General features: G+C 28.9%; 1 protein-coding gene across 1 annotated transcript in view; it reads right to left on the bottom strand.

The window, feature by feature from the left end:
* LOC107457061 (uncharacterized) overlaps window positions 1-15,613 on the bottom strand; it is a 28,803-nt gene extending 13,190 nt beyond the window's left edge. Inside the window, exons 1-7 of the mRNA XM_087153910.1 lie at window positions 15,140-15,613; window positions 14,800-14,851; window positions 14,582-14,666; window positions 12,189-12,248; window positions 10,940-10,995; window positions 7,597-7,701; window positions 4,115-4,328 (exon numbers count right to left, since the gene is read on the bottom strand). Coding sequence (XP_087010036.1) covers window positions 4,115-4,328; window positions 7,597-7,701; window positions 10,940-10,995; window positions 12,189-12,248; window positions 14,582-14,666; window positions 14,800-14,851; window positions 15,140-15,248 — 681 coding nt within the window. The 5' untranslated portion in view covers window positions 15,249-15,613. The remainder of the gene's footprint in view (window positions 1-4,114; window positions 4,329-7,596; window positions 7,702-10,939; window positions 10,996-12,188; window positions 12,249-14,581; window positions 14,667-14,799; window positions 14,852-15,139) is intronic.
* Window positions 15,614-21,117: the final 5,504 nt, after the last annotated feature.

The following is a 21,117-nucleotide window of genomic DNA, read 5'->3' as shown; positions in this document are numbered from 1 at the left end:
CTCTTAGATTCAATTTTGACCACTTTCAGTTTAATGTCATGCTAAAATCACCTTAATGCATTTTAAAGCCATTAATTCTATATATAAATCCTTTTCCTCTAACTCTCTAATATATGAACATAAATAATTGCGATTGTTAAAACCACTTAACAGTTGGTTTCTTTTAAAAATAGAGTTTATCCATGAACTCATACATTTATCTTAATAGTATAAATTTATTTTTGACTTTTGCACCATCATTTTTATAGTCTCAGTTTTTCATAGAAGTCTATTTATGAAAATAAAAGTTTAAACTACAGCAAAGAAAGGGGAAAAACAACAAGCAAAGAGGTGACTTTTCGAACTTGTCAAGTGCACTTGATTGAAAAATATGCACACAAAAAAAAGAAGTAATGTCATTAGGGTTAATTCATCAATAAATGTTGCCATCATAAATGTTGCATGCGATAGGAGCCATTCAATTTTAAGGAAGCAATAATAGACCTTCTTTTTACACTTGTAGGTAAAAGATGTGGATCATGCAACCTTACACAAGTGCAACAACAAGCTTACATAAGAAAGTCAGAACATTCGTCTTCATTTTGCTACAATTTTGACTCTAACTGTAGTAATCTAATTATCAGATTAAAGGCAAATAAAAGATGTAACTTAGCATTAAAATAAAATTTACATTTTAGGGTGACCCGGGATAATTCATGATCACTCTGTTTCTGGGGTAAATAATGATCACCTAAGTTTTATTTTAAAAAAAATTATTTTTTTCTAAATTTGAGACATGGACAAGAATGCTTGTACACTTTACTAAAGTATAACTACTAAACTAAACTAAACTAAACTCAGTGGCGCGACAGCCCATAGAGGGCCAAGGCCTACTGTGCCCATCTCAGTTTTCTTGACCTTGGGCTCTGGGGTGCAGGAGCAGATGTTCCGGTCAGGTGGTCAGCCGAACGCGGAACCCCCAGTGTTTAGTTCCCAAGCATGCTTGGTACTCATTTATCGACCCACTGAAGGGATGAAAGGCTGAAAAGTATAACTACATTTACTTAAATAATAGTTTTTTGTTTAATCTAACAAAATAAGTATCTTTTAAACTGCTTTCTGTATTTTCCATTTCAAAGATGGGTTTCAAAATGTGCACATTTCTGCAAAGATCCCCTTCCTTCTCTTAATAATAAATATTTTGAGTTATTTTTTTTTTCTTTGATATAAAAGTAGAATTAGCTTTTGTTTAATTGTTTCATATCTACTGTAATCATTATAATTGATTATAGGAAACTATACCAAATGTTGCCCCCTACAGATGGGGTAATTATTGATCACTGGGGTAATTCCTGATCATTGTCATTTCTTCTTATAAATAGTATATAAAATAGCTAATAAGTAGCTAATTGCATTTTCTTAAATAACAGTTCATATTTATTAAGTGGAACAACTATAAAATATATTTTAACTGTCATCACAAAATTTGTTTTTAACTGTATACAAGACTGTATTCTGATTTGCACCATCTCTGGTTTGTTTTACCTTGCTTCTATCTTAATTTTATGTTCGTATATTGTTAGAATAATTTTTAAGTTTATTAATTAGCCTAGTATAAATATGGTGAGAAATTATTGGCCTAAAAAGGATACTAAGCTTCTAGAAAGCAAAATTAGTGAATTTCTTTTAATGATTGAAAATGAAAATTTCAGTGTGAAAGCTGCTGCCAGAGCTGTTGAGTTGACCTTACTTAACTTTACTTTACCTTACTTAACTTTACACTTTCACTTAATGAAGTTAAAAAAATCCAGCAAAAGTAACCCATGTGGGAACTCTCTTATATTTCAGCAGAACATGAGAATGAGTTGGCTGATTGCCTACAATGTATGGCACGATGCAAAGATTTTTGGAAAATTTAAAGTGTTTATCTTTCTTGCTTTTAAATAAATTGTTTTATTAGCTGCTTAAACATATCTTTTTTGTTTATTTGTTTGATCTTAATGTCTTATTTGTTAATTACCATTATATGATTATTTTTAAACAGCCCCTTTACAATAAAAACTGGCTATCAGTAATTACCCCAGAAGTGATCAGTAATTACCCCAGAAATGATCAAGACCAGGGGTAATTCTTGATCACTAAAAATTTAAAATCTTTTAAATTCTAATTGGATTTTCAAACAAAAGAAGGTAGCATAGGACTCATCTCATATAGCCTCAAACTTCCAATAAATATTAAAATTTTATCTTGAATAGTTTTTTCACAAAATAGATGTTTGCATTTTTTGATCAGGAATTACCCCAGGTCACCCTATTTTATATAATTTTGTGAAGAACATTTTGTGAATTGCGTTTTTAAGAATATTTTGTGTTTTTACGAATATTTTGTGAATATTCCCCACGAAACCCAAATTTTTCATTCCACCAAATTTTACTTCTTTTTTAAAAAATTTCCAAGTGCAGTTTTTCCACTATTTTTTGTTAGATTTCTTTTGATTACAAAAAAATAAATAAAGAAGAATTTAGTACCTTACATAAGCAATAATCCTCTTCTTTCCTTTGCCAGCAAAAATAAGCAAAGCATAAACCTCCAACCCCCTTTAGTGCTTAAGTAATATTCGAATGGTAGCTTAAAAATTCTAGTTTTGTATATGTCTACAATTAAACTCTTTAATTTATATCAAATACATGCTTATTATTTATAACCAAAATATAATTTATCATGAATTAGTGTCTTCTTCAATATTTCTAGTTTAATTATTAGCATTTGCTGCTGCACTTTAATAAATTTTCCTTTCAGAAAAAAAATTCCATGAACAATGTCATATTTTTGTTATAAGGTTTACAATTAAAAAAATGCCAAGCAAATTAAGATAATTTTCAAAAACTATAACAGATAGAAGTTATTTCGTTTTTGCTTTATCCCATTATTAGCTTATAATGACAGTTTTATTTCATTGTAATAACCACAGTCAGAACAAAATGACTGCCTATTTCCAACGGAAAAAAGAAATATAAGATGACCTAAAAAGAAACTAAGTAAAGAAAAACTTTCTTTAAAAAAGTTTTTTCCTTTTTCTTAACTTAGTCATATTTTTTTTTCAAATCTTCCAATATTTTGCCTAAAAACCCCCCATAATTATTTTTTGTTTTGTTTCCCCCGAGTTTCATTTATTTTGCAAAAAAAACAAAAAAAACTGACTACTTAATATAGTACTAATATACCAAAATTCCTAAAATTGTACAATAGTATAAAACTACTATAAATGTCAGTTTATAACTTAAGACTTCAGATATCAATACAAGTAACATTAACTATTAAATTGTGATATTGCAATTTTCAATAAAATGAGAAATTAATGCTAACAAACTTTATGGAAAATATATCAGTTAGACATGCTATAGCTTTCATATTTGATTTCCATAACAATTAAGCTTACTACAAATTTTTATTCAGATGTAAAACAATTTAATTATACAGTTTGATAATACAAATGTTTTGATATGCGTCAGGGAACTTTTCAAGATACCATAGAAAAAATACATGCTTTATCAATTATAATAAGAATTTAAAATGGTTATAAAAAAAAGAGGGAGAGATAAAGAAAAATTTCAGTTAATAGATTTCTTCTTTCTTTTTTTTTAATAATATTTTCTAAAGAATCTTTTATTGCAAAACAATTAATAATACAGTAGAATCCTAATAAACTGTGGGTAGACTATCTGCAAGTTTCACAAAGAGATTAAAAATTATATTGCATGTAATCCATCATTAATCTTGAGGTCCTTCAAAAAAAAAAAACGTAACTGAACACTTTTATGGAATGTATTTACTATTTTTTATTTTATTATTTCAGTGATTTAGAGGAAAAACAAAGATTTATGTTGTGCATTCAATATGTATACGGACGTTTGTTAGCACTATCGTGCTACAAACAATATATATAAGTACGAATACAGTTTAAAATTACTTTTCGTGTTTCCACTTTTGTTTTTGAGTTTACTTGAATTTTGGTAATCCACAATGCCCTAGCCACTGAATTATGCAAAAAAAAAGCAGATCTTTACTGTATTTGTAAAGCATATGAAATAATAATAACAATTTTACAATGCATACATAAAAGTTATTAAATTACCTTTTCCCCAAATCTTTTAAATAGCTCCACAAACACAAACTCATATGCATACTGAGCTGAACAGGAGAAAAAAATTATGTGATCAGAACCTTTATCAAGCCACGTTTTCACCAATGGTACAACAGTATCAAGACATTGTTCTCGAGTGGGAAAAAACATGTATCTTCTTGAACAGAAGGTGGTGTCAATATATAATGAATCAAGAGGTTTCAAACTGAAAATGGAGAAATATTTAATATCAGCAAACAGATACAAAGTAAATAAGTTTATTAACAAATATTATTAAGCCAACTATACAATGAATGGAGAGGTTATGAATGAAAAATGAAAAAAATATAAAAATTTAAAAAAATGAAATTTAAAAAAAAAAAAGTACAAAAATACTGTTGTTAAAACGATGTTTCTAAATACCATAACAAAACACTATAAGGCTCTTAAATCCTGAAATAAAATTCATGAAAAAAAATTGAAAAAAACTTTAATCAATAAAGAAAAAACTTAACCTCAGTAAATAGATACAAAATAAATTTAACAATCTCATATATTGATAAATTTCACAGTTCCCAGAGTTCGTAAAAACATGTATTTTCTAGAACAGAAGGATTGCGTCAATATATAATGAATCAAAAGGTTTTGCACTGAAAATTTAGAAAAATTTAATCTCAGTAAATAGTAACACTTAAATTATTCAATATGAATTAACGATAAAAAAATTCTTTTTTGCAACAAATCTTCCAGAACATTAAAAATTAAATTATATAAATTGTTAATAATAGAGAAAGAAAATAAGATAAAAACAAATTTTATTGAATTGAAGGAATGAATTGCAGTGAATGCTTCAAAAGTTGAAAATAAAAACAAAAGAGAAATTATATTACACAAGTAATACAGTTTCAATTTTTGAAAGTAGAAAGGTATAAACGTATCCAATCTTGCATTGACAACAACAATATTTTTATTTTTAATTTAATTATGCGAAGAACTTCTTTTTTTTTGGGATGACCCTTGTATATAAAATCTCTGATAATTGATGAGCTGACTGGATGAAGATTCTAAATGCTATTTTGATAAATTTGATTTATAAATTATTACTAAATTTGATTAAACAAGTCGCAAGCATCTAATGGGAAAAATCTAAAAATCTCTCGATAATCTCATTGTCAATCCTTGCATTCTTGGCATTTTGAGTATACTAATCAACTGGTTGTAGCCCAATTGCTCTTGAAACTTACTTCCATTACACAAATATTGTCACTTAGTACATTCAATTTGGAGATTCGACAAGATAATTTAATGCTGAATTTCCTTAAAAGCAACATTTAAAAACCATGCATAGTAAAATTTTCATTAAAACCTAAACATTTTACCCACTGGGATTTTAAAACAATCTGTGAAACTTGGAATCTTAAGTTAATGTTGAATTTTATAAAAAGCAATGTTTAAAAATCACACTTAATGAAATTTTCATTAAAATGTTACCGTTGGGGATTTTCAAATGTTGTTTGAATGAAAAAATTTTAGGATTTGTGATTTTCAAACCTTTTTTAATGAGATTTAATTTTATTGCAAAGGATATTTCCTGGTCTATTTTAATGTAATGTTGTACAGTTAAAAAATAAATAAAAATAAGATATTTCCTGAAGAAATTTCTATTTTTGTTCAATAAGTCACTCAGAACCTTCTTTCAGTTCACTTTTCAAGAAGTGTTAAGCAGGGGTATGTGGATGCTCAGGGTAAGTTCTTCACTGTAGTTGCCAATAAGAGTGTAATAATGCAATCATTAGAAGGGGGGAATCCAAAAAACTTTTTTTAAAAATTGGAACAACTCATATAAAGTTTAATATATATTTTAAATTCCTTTTTATGTATATGTAAGCAGGAGTTTTTCTTCTGCAACTATTATTTCCAAAAAATTATTTTTAAAAGTAAAAATTATTCAAGTTTAAACGACCTGAAACTTCCTTATTATATTTGTTTTAAAACCACATTTTATTCTTCATGAAATATTTAACTATTTAAAAAGTAAATCTCAATAAAAAAATAATGTTAAAAAGAGATTTAAAGTTTTGGTTTACTTTGCTGTAAATTGGATGCCCACTTTTACTCCCTTTGCACGCCACTGTCTACACTAGGACTGGGCGATATAAGAAATTTTATATCGTGATGCATCGTCATTTTTACATCGCAATATAGCGATGTATCGCGATATAGTATTTTTGAAATTCATTTACTTGTAAGGCGCAGACAGTCGGATTTCAATCAAAACTTCATACTCAGATTGATTTAAATCAATTTATTAATTTGATGTATAGGTTTTGCTTAAGAAAGATATTAATGTTATATTTTATAAAAATGATCACGCAAATAACGAAAGATTTCTTAGTTTAAAAATAAATACTAAAAAAATAAATAAAATTGAAATTTATCAATATATTTACCTAACAATATAGAAAGAAAATTTCAAAAATAAGTTCGTTGTAATTTTATTTACCAAAACAAAAACAACTAAAGATTTATAAATTTAAAATAAGTAATAAAAACCCATTAAATTATTATTTTATCCAAACAGTTTTTAATAAATTAAAATAAAGTAAAAAATAGCCTAACAAATTTAATTAATTTTTAATTTAATTTTTTATGGGCACCTTAAATTAGATTTCCGATTGTAATGAATTCAATAATGTAAAATAATACTTAAACATATAATATCAAAATTAATTTTCACATTTAAAAATAAAAAAGAAAGTTTTGTTTCAAAAAAAATTATCTAATTAATTAAGAAACACTTCTTTATACATTCTTTTCAGTAATAGCTTACGTTCAGCACAAGGTAACTATCACGAAGTCAGTCCCACTGAAAATAATCTACAAGAAACGATATCAAATCGCGACAAAGAAGAAAAAAAAAAAACTAAGAGGTGCGGTAACGAACATGCGAGATCACGATATATGTTCTCAAAACTGATTCTACCGCTCATCAATCAAGGCCGTTTCAATATAACGATACGTACATCGTCTTCCCCAGCGCGAGTTGGCATCGGAACGTAAAGGTTCTTGCGTGTCTTGTATCGCTATATCGTATATCGCTATATCGTTCGTCTTCTTTACTCGACGGCTTAAATCAGATTTCTGATGCATCGCCTGGAACGAAAGTCGCTGTATCGGCCTGCCGATACAGGCGTTAAATCGATATGTCGCGATATATCGATTTATAGCCCAGTCCTAGTCTACACGCATACAACAGTGCTAAGCGCATCTTTAGAAATTTAATTGATATTTTACCATTATTGAAATAAAAAGTAAAAAAGCTGGAAAATATGAAATTTAAAAAAAAAAAAATATTATTGTTAAAAAGATGTTTCGATATTTAATAACAAAACACTATATAGCTCTTAAAAAAAGTTTTTTACAATTTTTTTATCCTGAAATGTTACTAAAATTTGAATTAAACCTTAACTAATAAAAATCAAGAAATACTGCACCATCCAGCTTCATCGTGTAAATCACGTAATCTAGCAGAAGAACCAATAGGCAGCCTGAAGTCCCCAGTGTAGAGAATTCTGCCATTATCTCCTTCGATTAGAAACCTAAAAATGTAATTTCAATACAAAAACTTTCAGGATATTGTTATAAACTAATCTAAACACATAGTTATCCAATTATTGCATGATTAGTAATATCGCAAAAGTATCCATATTTCATTTCAATACAACTGATACTTAGCATTGATAATTCTTTTTGACAATATTGGTTGGATTGGTGTTCATATATCATTTCATTAGGATAGACAGATCTGGTTGCTTTCTTTTAAAAATATTCAAAAAACAATGTTAACCAAAAGCATCTTACAAATATACTCTGAAAAGCATTACATTTATTAGTGTACTTGTGTTTTTAAAAAATTTATGGAGCATGTCAAATGCATTCCTTAAATTTTTTTAAAAAAAAAATCCATCAAATTAGGCCTTCGAATATGACTGTATCCTGAGAGGATTCTGATAAATTTAAACAGCATCTAACAACCAAACAAATATTGTAGACATTAAAACTTATGTTTTTTTAATTTATCTTCATTTCTAAGTTAAGTATACTTGCTACATAAACTCTCACTCAATTAAATTTTTGAATTCTTTTTTATTCAAACCACAAGCTAAAATTTAATTTCATTTAAAGATGCTTGACATCAAATATTACTTTTGTCAACTGCTCAGAATCAAAATTAAAATCTCATTTTCCAAAAGTAAAAATTAAAAGATTATATTTTGAAAAGGGAACTTTTTAAAAACGCTACACACCCTGATATATATATATAATGAATTCGTATTTTGAAATTTTTTTAAAATTTAAAGATATTGTACTCTAATAAACACATGCAAAAGAATAAAAAGCATTTAATTCCATTAATGTCAAAGTGCTCAGGGGCATTATTGCTGAAGTTATCAGATTCAAACGAATTTGAAACAATAAAACTAACTTTATGTAGGAAAGTGAAAATTTTTATGCTAAGCTTTAATATAATAATTTTCCAATTAATTTCAGCAATCAATTTTTGGCAAAATTTAAAATTTAGGTTTTCATTTACTTTCTGAGGTTTACATTGTCCATAATGCCTAAAACATAACAAGGTACTTTTAATCCAATTATGATGCACCATCTTCAATCCAATAATTGCTATGAATTTGGCTGAAACCTTTTTAATGTTATATTTAGTTTTAGTCTATAGTGTAGGGTTCAGCCAATAGCAACATGGTTTACAGCTTTTGCTGTTCACCACGTTGCTGAACAATTGTTGCCATAACGAGACCCAATACATCTTCATTCAAAAAGTATGTGGTGTTGTAGGCTGCCAATGAGTTACAACACTTCTTATTATATATATAAATATATAGTAAAACCTCACGTTACAGACACTCCTACTAAATTCACGCCTCTCATTACAGACATGATTTTAATTTTTAATTCTCTGTGAATTTTTTAAGAAAAAATCCTCCAGAGAGGATGCTGGCAGTTATTTATGATCCAAAAAGTTATTTTCTATCTCTTTAAACCATACACTAATTTTTTAAAATTTGACCAAAAAAAAAAATTTCGCTTTAAATTCACAAAACAAATGTATGCAACGTTCCACCATTTTTAAACAATAAATTTTTTGCCTTATCCATAACGAAAAATATTAATATATTTCACTACTTAAAAAATAAATCTTTCTCCCATCATCTACCTTTATTTGCAAAGAAAAAGGAAATGATACGCACATGCGAGGTATTTTAGGTAGCAGTATATTTTTATCAGGGCAACACAAGTTAAGAGATCTCATCACAAGCTGAAATTATGCATTAAATTGTTTAAATTCCTCTTTCCCGCTGAAAATTCTTTTATTTCAATTTCACTCCTGTATTTAACACAGCTGGGTAAAAAATAAAAAGTCATTGAGGTGTTCATATAAATCAAACATTATTATGACATTTACACTTGACAGATGATCTATTGTGAATATTAGAGCTTCCCCTAGGGTCTAGTGCCTTACAGGTATGTATTGCTGCTTTCTTTCTTCTGTGCATCGCAAGAAATTTACCTTGAAGGTGGTATTACTCCACTTCCTATCAAGTAATGGAGAGGTGTAAGGAGTGTAAACCTAATAATTTGAGGAAGTGACGAAGGATTAAGACCGTCAATTCGCTATCGTATGACTAACTTGAAAGTCTTTGTAGAAAGGAAAAACATATTCATTTATCAGTAGCTACATCTAATACTATGAACATATATCAAACTTTCTCAATTTCTCTTTGTATTGGAAAAATATTTTTTAAAAGTGTAAATAAATATGAATGTAAACAGTAGTTACAGATTATTGAAATATTTCTATATCAGTGCAATTATTCTAAAAACATTTCATGGCATTAAAATTTGTTATTAGTGTATCCTTCTCATAAATGGACAACTTTCGTAGTCCGAAAATGTTTTCAGTCCCAAGAATGTCCGTCTAACCTGAGGCAGGCTTCACTGTACATATATATATATATATGTATATATAGATAGATAAACAGATAGATAAATACATACATACATAAATGCATGCCCACACACATAAAGAGCATTATTGTTTATGGTATTATAACTAATGAAAAACATGTGGGTAATAATCACGTATTGAAGAAATGAAACCCTTTCATGTTTCAGGGTGATTGTGAGCCTAAGTCAAAATTCTGGAAAATTTCTTGGGTAAAAAAAACATAACAGTTTAAATTGAAAAAAATTTAAACAAGGTTTTTTTCCTTTCTCTCAATATTTCTTAGTTTACTTAAAGTATATTTAAAATTTTACACATACCTATACCATTGACACATATCTATGATGAGAAGTAATTAAAATTTACAAATATGTCTTTCTTGAGTTTATGATTATAACAACTATTTACTGATAAAAAATGAATATTAATCATGAATATGAGGTTATAAAGTATCTCTCTGGCTCTCCCTTACAAACAAATATAATAAACTGTGTTTTTAAGTTCCTTCCACCTTTGAAAATTTGATTTCCGGAAACTTCTGTGATCAATGATTTTTTGAAACGTCGACCTTCGATCTCCGGAAACTTCCGGAGCACAATCAGCCCTGGTGTTTTCTCAGCTTTTCTCTTGTTACAAAATATAATGTTGAAATAAATACATTGCATTTTGTAACAAGAATAAAAAGCAGAATAACTAATGATAGTCAAAGATATTTAAATAATTTTGTCATACCTAACATGAAAGAAAAATTGGTACATTTACCAATATAGAAATTTAAAGAGTATTATAAAAAAGTATAAAATTAATTTTCTTACATAACAGACCCAGGACAATGGCCAGCGGTTAGTAGAGTGACAACAACCCTTGAATTCTAGAAGATAAAAATAAATTTTAAAAAATGCATAATCTATGATAAAGTATTTGAAATATTGGTTTAAGTAAAAATATTGAGATTATATTATAGAATTCATACACATAGCGTGTTCCATAATGGTTCGGATTAAATACATATATTTAGATTTCATATTTAGGTAAAAAACAATGAAATTTTTAACAAAATTAAAGTAAAAAACAATGATCTATTGGAAATAAAATATTTAGGACTGGCAAATAAATTTAATCGTTTAAAAAAATTGAGTTACAAAAAATTTAAATTTTAAAAGAATTTAAATTTGCTGTTTAAAAGAATTAAGAAACTAAACTATGTATGCTTAGATTATGGTGCCTCATTAAAGTGACATCATTCTTTTCAAATTTGAAACAAAAAAAGGCTGAGTCACTTACTTTTCTCTTCTGAAACCATTGACTCTGAAAATTTTAAAACCTTAAGACAAACTTATTTTGATTTTATATATTTATTATCGAAATATATATGTTTTGTTTTTATAATTTCTACATTATTTTATGATATCAGCCACCATAAAGTTCCTCATACTACAAATGCTAACATTTTAAAAATTATTCAAACATTTTATAAATGCAAAATAAAGGCGAGCAAAAATTTTAGTACACATAGTACCTATAGAACTGAAATTTCATGCCCTGCCACACAAACAGACAAGGACATTTAATGAATTATAATTAAGCACGTAATGTTATGTTATTTTTAAAAACACATTATGTCATTAAAATTAATATTTTTAATGGATGTGTTATTTTTAAAGGACAGGACTAAATGACCTTTTTTGAGGCTACAGAGCATTTTTAAAGTCAGGAAACAACTTTGATTTTACATTGTCAAAATATGCAAAAAAATGTGAGCAAAACTTATTTAACAAATTATAAAAGTGGGTAAATTACGATTAAGTAAATTATGGAGCCTAGTGTAAATAGCTTATAGAATAGTTTTTTAAAACTTAAAACCTTCTTTCACTTGATCTTTCTAATTAGTAGAGTTTTCTAATTTAATTATAATTGTTTAATGCAATTTGAATTAAAATTAAAAGAATAAAAAATTAGTTTTGACCAAATTTGTTTGTTCTTTTAAAACTGCAAAGAACACAAGAAAAAGGAACACAATTTAAAATAAGAAATGCTAAAAAGAAAAAATCTTAAGAGACTTACTTCCATTCCATTTATGTCAGGAATCAATATCAATTTAGGCTGTTCTAATGGTAGACCTACCTAAAATTTTAAAGAATGTAGGGGAAGCATAATGAATTTGCATTATACAGTGAATTCGCGATAACTCGAATCTGATAGGACTGACGAAAAACTTCGACATATCGGAAGTTCGACTTACCGTTAGTTTCGGTTTTGGACTTTCAAAATATTGTCGGATTATTTAATTAATGCTTATTAATTACAAATCTTCTAAATGCTTACAATATTTAAGATCATTTTTCTGACAAGCCATTTACGATAAGACTGTTTGAAGCACGTTATGATACCCTGGTCCATCAGCTGCAACTTTGCTGTTGTGTTTGGCGGGAGAAACTGCAAGTTTACTGCTTTCAAATAAGGTAGGGCTATCAAATTCTATGGGCTGTGCATTTATCCATAAAGAGTATCACTTTTCTTTTTTTAGCGAAGAATTTCCGATCCAATTTTCTTACATAGTCTTCAAACGAAACTGATGTCTTCCGAAACTTTTTGTTAAAGTTGTAATCCAAAGGATACGTTTTTACATTCTTGAAACATTGGGGATTTCGGTATTTTCCGATAACAACTAAGGGCAATTTCTCTGTCCCAGACGCATTTCCTCCAACTAGGACAGTCAAACGCTCATTTTACCCCCTGAGCAGTTTTCATCCTTAACATAGTTTTATTTGGAAGACATTTAAAAAATAAACCCATTTCATCAATATTGAAAACATCATTTTCACTGTATCCTTGAAGTAAATTTGGTAACGTTTCATTTAACCACTGTTCACATACTTCAAGAGGGACAGCTTTAGCTCCTCCATGAAGAGTGCGAAAGACATTGTGTGTGTGTTGCAAAGGAAGGGGCAAGATATCAGCTCCAAGGCTTTTTTTCTTGCTTTAAAAGATCCAAAAAAAATCGAGTTAAAGGGAGTAAAATTCGAGTAATCGAGAATAATTAACATGAAATTGAAGATAAAAGGGTCGGGACCACATAAAAAAATCGAGTTATAGTAATATTCGAGTTATCGTACTTCGAGTTATAGCGAATTGACTGTATATATATATACAATCTATGATATTTTACAGAGGAAATTTGACTGATAAAAAAAAAATCACCAAAAATGTTCATTCTAGCTCCCCACCTTAATTTGCAGTTTTTGATCACATTATTAAAGACAGAAAAATAATGCTACAATATTTGCCTGCATAATTTTTCTTTGCAAAAGTCAATCAAGTAAAAAAAAAGCTAAACACTGAGAACTTGTTATTTGCAAAAAAAAAATAAGAGGTAAAAATTAGATTCCACAAACTGCTAAAAAGAAAGATTTTTATAATCATATCATTGTAGGTTTCTTTTCTACGTAGGAAATTTATGAAAAATTATAAGAAATTAGTTTTTTAATCATATTTTATAACCCTCATTGAACAACTGACCCAATTTTGAATTCACAACTATCAATGTTCAATTCCATAACCTTGCAATTTTGAACCCAAAGCAGAAAACAATGGAACTCTCAGATCACGTATAGGGAGAAAATTGCCTTTACCAGTACTTTTTGATTGAACTAACCTGCATTTGTGTTACATGGAGAGGAAAACCTCATATTGAAAACCTGAAAACAAGGAGACTCTAACCCATAATCCATCTACCACAGAGAATATTTAACGTCAACTCTGCAATTGGTCTGAGCCTGGTACAGAATTCGTATCTATTAGCCATTGCTGAGATACAAACACATACATCTTTGGGAGGAAAGCACTCCATCTCCTGAGCCACCACGGCTTATTTTAATCATACTAAAAAGAATGCACTTTCAAAATTTCTATTTAAAACTTAATTGTTTTTTCTTCTATTAATCAAGCCTGCACCCTCTCAAGTCTCTATGTGATTGTACAGTTTCGCTTCTTACAACTTCGCTTGTTTTTAAGCACAGAGACAGGAAAGCACAACAAAGAAAAATAGGTGACTCAAACGAGGAACAATCAATATCAGTGTAAAGCTAAAGGTTATTTAATATGCTAAAATGATCTTTTGTTTTCTTTTATCATAGAGCATGAAAATGTAAATTTAAAGAAAAGAGCAGAAAAAAGCTGTGATTAAACCTGTGTTAAAGCTTCAAAAGTAACCAGTGTAACATCTAAAAGCTCAATTCTCAAACTTTCGAAATTAATTGTTCATCCTTTTAGCCAAACATATAGAAATTTATCTCATAAAACATATTAAAAAACACTTTTTGTTTGCTGAACAAAATTAATTTATTGAAATGCTAATATTTTCAGTTAAAAAGAAAAGCAAAAATATAAACAGAAAGTTACTTCTTTAAGTTATAAAGTTATTAACTTATCAAAGTGATTTAATAAAGCATACATACTAAATATTCGGACAGGTGACTATAACTTGAATCATTCTTCAACAGATGTTCAGAGACCTCCGAAAGATAAATTTTGCTGAAACCCCTGCAAAACATAATCTTTTTAATGCCTTAAAATATAATAAAAAATTAACATATAAAGTATGTTATAAAATATAAATATTAATGTATTGCTTTAATGACCAAGAAATCTCAATCAAAAAAAAAACTAAACAAACCTTCCTTGTAACAGAAACCAGAAATGTTCATCACGTAGGCCATGCATATGATCTGTAAAATATATGAATAGTAATTTTATTTGGTTTCGGTATAAATAAATTTACCTGATCACAAATTAGGTAAAAAAAAAATATATATTTTTTGCAACTGGACTAGAAAAAATAAATAGATAGATATAATTGATATAAGCTCGATTATCAATTGTTATAAAGTAACACTGAGTCCAGTAGGGTTGCTACTTATGATTTTTAAAAATGTTAAAAATACTAAAAACAAAGATTTATTAGTTTTATAACTGTATGTTTGAATATTATAAGTATTGATATTTGTTTGTAGTACCTAAGTGACAATGAGATAAAAAATATGTAGATGATTCATAGTTTTTCTGCCGAAAACAGTCGATTGAAATAAGCTTGTACTCATCCACAATTCCACCAAAAGTACTCATGATAAACGAATAAGTTTTACCGAATAAATAACAAAAACGTAGGCGTAGAATTTCTTGATGTGAAAATAATAATTTAAAGATGTAAAAATCATTTATTTAAATTCATTCTCAATAATAATAATAATAAAAAGTTCAGTCAAAAATGTGCAAGTTGACTATTTCAATTCATTAGAGTTAATAATTTATAAAAACAAGAAAATATTTTAATATATAAGTAAGTCAAAACAAGGGTTATAAAATTATGATCAGTAAATTCATTCTTGATTTTAAATAAATAAATAAATTCATTATAGATAAAAAAATTAAAATTCAATTCATTTGTTTATTTACAGACACAGATATAGGATATATTTAAAATGAAAGTTGAAGTTCATGAGAAAACTCGCAAATATTGTTTTGTTAGCAGTTAATTCATCGCTAGATGTCAGGACGGAAAGCTCTAATACGTCATCTGGAGAGAAGGCAGGTTCCATGTTCTAACGCTCTCTCCTCTTGTCTCTCCCCCTTCTCAGTTATATGGGAACAGGGACTGATTTACAGGAGGGCATTCGGGGCACGTGCCCGGGGCCCCCAACATTTGAGGGGCCCCCTTTCCCAATAAATGATCTTTTACATTACATGGCCAATACAAAACCTTGTGTAGAAGATCCCTTTGAAAGAATGTTTAGAACAGGGACAACTATCAAATTTCATGAATGGGGTACTTGCATTATATCATTATTCCATTATATCGTTACTATTTACTCCGCACTCACACTAGAGCAAAATAATTTGCTATTGACATTATTTATTACAGTATTACAACAACTTTTAGGCCATTCTTTCTACAAGACTAAGCTATAAGCTTCTGTTAGTAATTTCTCTGAAGCTTGTTGCATTAGTTAATCATTGTTGTTTATGGTATCTTAAAAATTTTCGAATGTTGATGATTACTTTTATCAGATTTCGGTACAAATATCTTGTTTCCTTCATAATTTTTAACATTCTAGCCAAAACCTCTAGATATATTTATTAAATTTTTATATTTTTTTAACAATTTCACTAAATTAAATTCTGAATATCTGGGGGACGTACTTCTGAATAAGGTTTCATGTTACTTGCAATGTTTATGGTCTGAAAAATACTTTTTCAATATTAAGTTTAAGACCTTGCATGTTAACTAAAATTTATCGGCTCTTTAACTGGGGCCCCCAAATTCATCTGTGCCCGGGCCCCCAAATCTGTAAGTCGGTCCCTGTATGGGAATGTACAGTGCAGCCCCAAAGAAAAATAAAAAATAAAAGAAACTGACCACCCTGAATAACTTTAATTTAATGATCATCGCTTTCATGTTCTAGAACTCAATCTTAATGGCCGGAAGGATAGACTCAAGTAAGCTAATTAATAACGGCAGATGACAATTTAAGGTACAGGTACGAAATCATACTCAAAAACGTACTTTCTCTGAATAAACATGTCTTTTTTTCGGACTCGGATTTCTTACCCCCAAAAGCCAAAATAAAGGGCGTAGTGACATTAGGGGAAATATGATCCCAATAGGTTGGTCAGGTGAGAGCTCCAAATTTCAGAATCATTAATGTTAATTTGACTTTTTGCGTATTTCGTTATATCTTGAGAACTTTTGAAGCGAAATTGAAAATTTTCCCATGCAATTATAAAATTCGTTTAGACAAAGATAATTCCATGTAAAAAACAATTTTTAGTAAATATTCATTATTTTTTATTATTTTATTTAAGACTGGTCAAAAAAAACTTTTGAATCTTAAGGTATACAGTTTTTTTGCTTCATTTTTGAAAAGTACAATTTTATACGGCAAAATACAAAATTTGAGCAAAATTGGTTGAATAGTTCTTGAGAAATTAAATTTAAAAAAAGTTAGGTATTTAAAATTCGATTTCTCAAGAGCTATTTAACTGATTTCGGCCAAAATTTGTGTTTCGCCATCTGTAATTGCGTACTTTAAAATTATCTGAAAAATGGCATACCTTACAATTCAAAAAACTTTGTACTAATATTTAATAAAGTAATAAAAAATAATAAAGAACTTCAAAATTTAAATTTTTTGCAAGAAATTATTTTTGAATGAAATAATTTTATAACTGAGGGCAAAACATTTTCAATTCGCTTAAAAAGTTCTCGCGATGTGGCAAAATACACAGAAAGTGAAATTTATGTTAAGGCGTCCAAACTTTGCATCGCCCTTCTGACCGAACTATGGGAACCATATTTTCTAGATTGTGGCTACGCCCTATATTTTGGGGGTCAGAAATCGGAATCAATCGAAAAATGAGGTATGTTTATTCAGAGAAAGTACGTTTTTGTGTTTGATCTCGTAACTTAAAATATTATCTGTAATAATTAAATATCATATTTAAAATTACCCCCTCGAACCATTAAGATTGAATCCTAGAACGTGCAGATCCGATTATTCGATGGAAAGTTATTCCGGGTGGTCCACTTTTTTTGGAGTACTATACAGTGCACAAAATAGAAAATGGATTTTTAAAATGTAACGCATATTAAAAATTATCCCGTCAAACCATTAAGATTGAATCCTAGAATGTGAAGATCTGATTATAAGATCAAAAGTTATTCAGGGTAATTCGTTTATTTATTTATTTATTTTTGACGCCCTGACAGTGCACAAAATAGAAAACAGACCCCCCAGGGATAGCTTTTGATCTTCGCGTTTTAGGACTGAATCTTAAAGGTTCGAATGGTTAATCTCAAATATGCTAATTAATTACTGCAGATGATGTTTTAAATTACGAAATAAAACACAAAAACGTACTTTCTTGGAATAAACATAAGTTTTTTTTTATTGCGTATTTCGCGATATGTCGAGAACTGTTTAAGCGAATTTTAAAAAATTTGCACACAATTAAGAAACTCGTTTATCCAAAGATAATTTTATGCAATATATAACTTTTAGGAAATATTTATGACTTTTTTTATTGTTTTATTTAATAACAGTTGAAAATTGTTTGACTATACAAGTTTTTACATCTTTTTAAAGAATGTAATTTAAAATTGCAAAATACAAAATTCGAGTGAAAACGTTAGAATAGTTCCTGACACCTGAGAAATCAAATCCATGACCAATTTAATTCACATTTTTGTATTTTGCCATTTAAAACTACATTCTTTAAAATGATGTAAAAAATTATATATCTTACAAAACAAAAGTTTTTCGACTATTATTAAATGAAAAAAAAATCAACAATATTAGATATTTATTAAAAGCTATATTTTCCATAGAATAACTTTTTAATAAATGAATTTATCAATTGTGTGCACAAAATTTTCAATTTTGCTTAAAAAGTTCTTAAAATATGGTGAAATACGCATAAAATAAAATTAACATAAAGGGGTCTAAATTGTCCGTCCGAAAAAAGGCTATTCAGAGAAAGTAAGTTTTTGTGTCTGACGCCTTCACTAATTATTTAGTATATTTGAGGTCACCCCTTCGAACCATTATGAGCGTGGAGATTCGATCTTTAGATCAAAAGTTATTTAGAATGGTCTGTTTTTTTTCTCTTTTTTTTTGCGCATTGTACTACAATATCTTTCCTTTTCTAATTATCTTCGGATAAAAATATTTTTTTTAAATTTTTACGGCACTTTCCCTTAAAACTATGTTAACTGCAGTTTTCAGTTTCATGTAGTTTCCTAACTTAAAAGTTTTTAATCTATTTAAAAATCAAGACAGAAACTAACGTACATCCTTCTCCTGTGACTATCCACGCGCTGCAGGTGAAAGCATGCGAAGTGTAGTCGTAGGTAAAGAGTTCTGCTCTACGTCACCTGTAGCCCATTTGGATCGTCAATACTATTATTAAATTCCTTATAATTTATAAGAAATAAATAATACTTTTAGTGAATTCAAATCATATTTTTTCCAGAGTAAATATTGTCCTTAAAAAATTATTTGCAAATAGGGTTGGATTTTAGTAAATTTTTATTCAAAAAAAAAAAAAAATCGTTAACAAAACAGGAAATTACATATTAATAAATAAAGTTTTTGTTTTCCTTACTCTAAATTTAATAACAATTCTTTTTTTCTTCTATTCTAGCTTCTACAAATAATTAGAAAAATAATTATTCAATTGTACATTACAATAACAAATAATATAACAAATATTTCTCAATTTAACAAAAACAATAATAATAAATAATAAGCAGATAAACGAATAAAATATGAAGAAAAAAGTGGCATCTGAAATATTTTTTTCCATACTGCACTCTCGTCAATGATATTAAATTTAAAGGTGCATATTATATAATACAATGTATTAAGGCAATACATTAAGGCTTATTATAATATAATATATTTTAAATTAAAATAGAAATAAATATTAAATCATCAATATTTATTAATGAATCATGCATGATTTTTTATTTTAGAAGAATAAAAGACTTTAAAAAAATTAATTATTCATTTAAATAACATTCATTATTAAATTCATATTAGGAATCATATTCAATATCTAGAAAATTAGAATTTTATGATCATAAAATGATAATAATATTGAAAGTTGATTGAATGATAGTTATTGAAACTTGATATTGAATGATAATACTGAAAGTTGATTTGAGATAATTTTTATAAAATTTTCAGTGAAGAAGAAATTCTTTTTTAGAGAATGAATAACTAATCAATTTTTAAGTTAATGGCGTAGTTAAATTAACAGCTAACTAAGTTAAAGAATAAAACGAAAATATTTGCCTCATCCAGGCTTTATCTTTGCATTAAATATAAACAAAAACCGGTTCTGAAGCATACGAAGAAGCTGCTCTCTTTCTCGAACATATACACTGGTGTGCAAAACTTAAGCAACAAGTGCGTTTTTTGTCATAACTCTTCAAGAAATCATCCGATGGACAGGAAATTTGAATATGATGTACATTGTTTTGTACTTAAACGATGGTAAAAGAATAATGGCACAGAAATGAATATAAAGCTTAAAGTAGGGTATGGAACAAAAAAAGGCTTTATTTGACATACAGTGGCGTTACACATGATTACCAGAAGAAGCGTAAGTACAACTGGCAGATGTTCCCTAGTATGGGATATGCCCTCCCCTTACTGTAATTGTTGCTTGGCATCGTCTCTCCTTGCTAAGCACCTGATTATCCAGGAGTTCTTGGGGTAAACGTCTCCATTCCTCCTTTAACGCATCTTTCAGCTGATGGGTGTTACCAGGAGGATACTGTCGTGTCGCAAGACGTCTCCCTAATGCATCCCACACATGCTCTATGGGATTTAGATCTGGAGAGTAATCTGGCAAATCCATTCGTGTGATATCTTCACTTTCTAGTCGCTCTTGAACATTAGCAGTACGGTGTGGCCGGGCATTGTCATCCATAAAAATGAAGTCTGGTCCAATGGCCCCTCGGAACAGACGCACATGGGGTAAGATTACCTCATTGCAGTAGCGGTCTCCAGTTACAGAACCTCGGTCGAAGATCTGAAGCTCAGTCCGCCCGTTCAACATAATGCCACCCCAGACGACAACTCCAGGACCACCGTAACGATCTCTTTCCACGATGTTATTGGGATGAAATCGAGCTCCAACCTCTCTCCAGATCAACTGACGTTGAGAATCGCTTGTAGCACTAAAACGACTCTCATCTGTGAAGAGGACGCGACTCCATTGATGAAGTGTCCAGGTTTCATGTTCTCTGCATCACTCTAAACGGTGCCGCCGATGGCTAACTTTTAAGGGTATGCAGCGCTCAGGACGTCTAGCAAATAAGCCACCTTTGTGGAGGCGTCTGGCCACTGTAAATCTTGATACTTGTCGTCCTGTGGCTGTGCACAGTTGCTGAGATATGGCGCTCGCTGACTGAAAACGGTTTCTTTTCGCC

The sequence above is a fragment of the Parasteatoda tepidariorum genome, chromosome 10 (genome assembly GCF_982258835.1).
Source record: "Parasteatoda tepidariorum strain Cologne lab strain chromosome 10, Ptep-v5.0, whole genome shotgun sequence".
In the NCBI taxonomy this organism is placed as follows: domain Eukaryota; kingdom Metazoa; phylum Arthropoda; class Arachnida; order Araneae; family Theridiidae; genus Parasteatoda; species Parasteatoda tepidariorum.
This window is presented reverse-complemented; position numbering and strand designations above follow the sequence as displayed.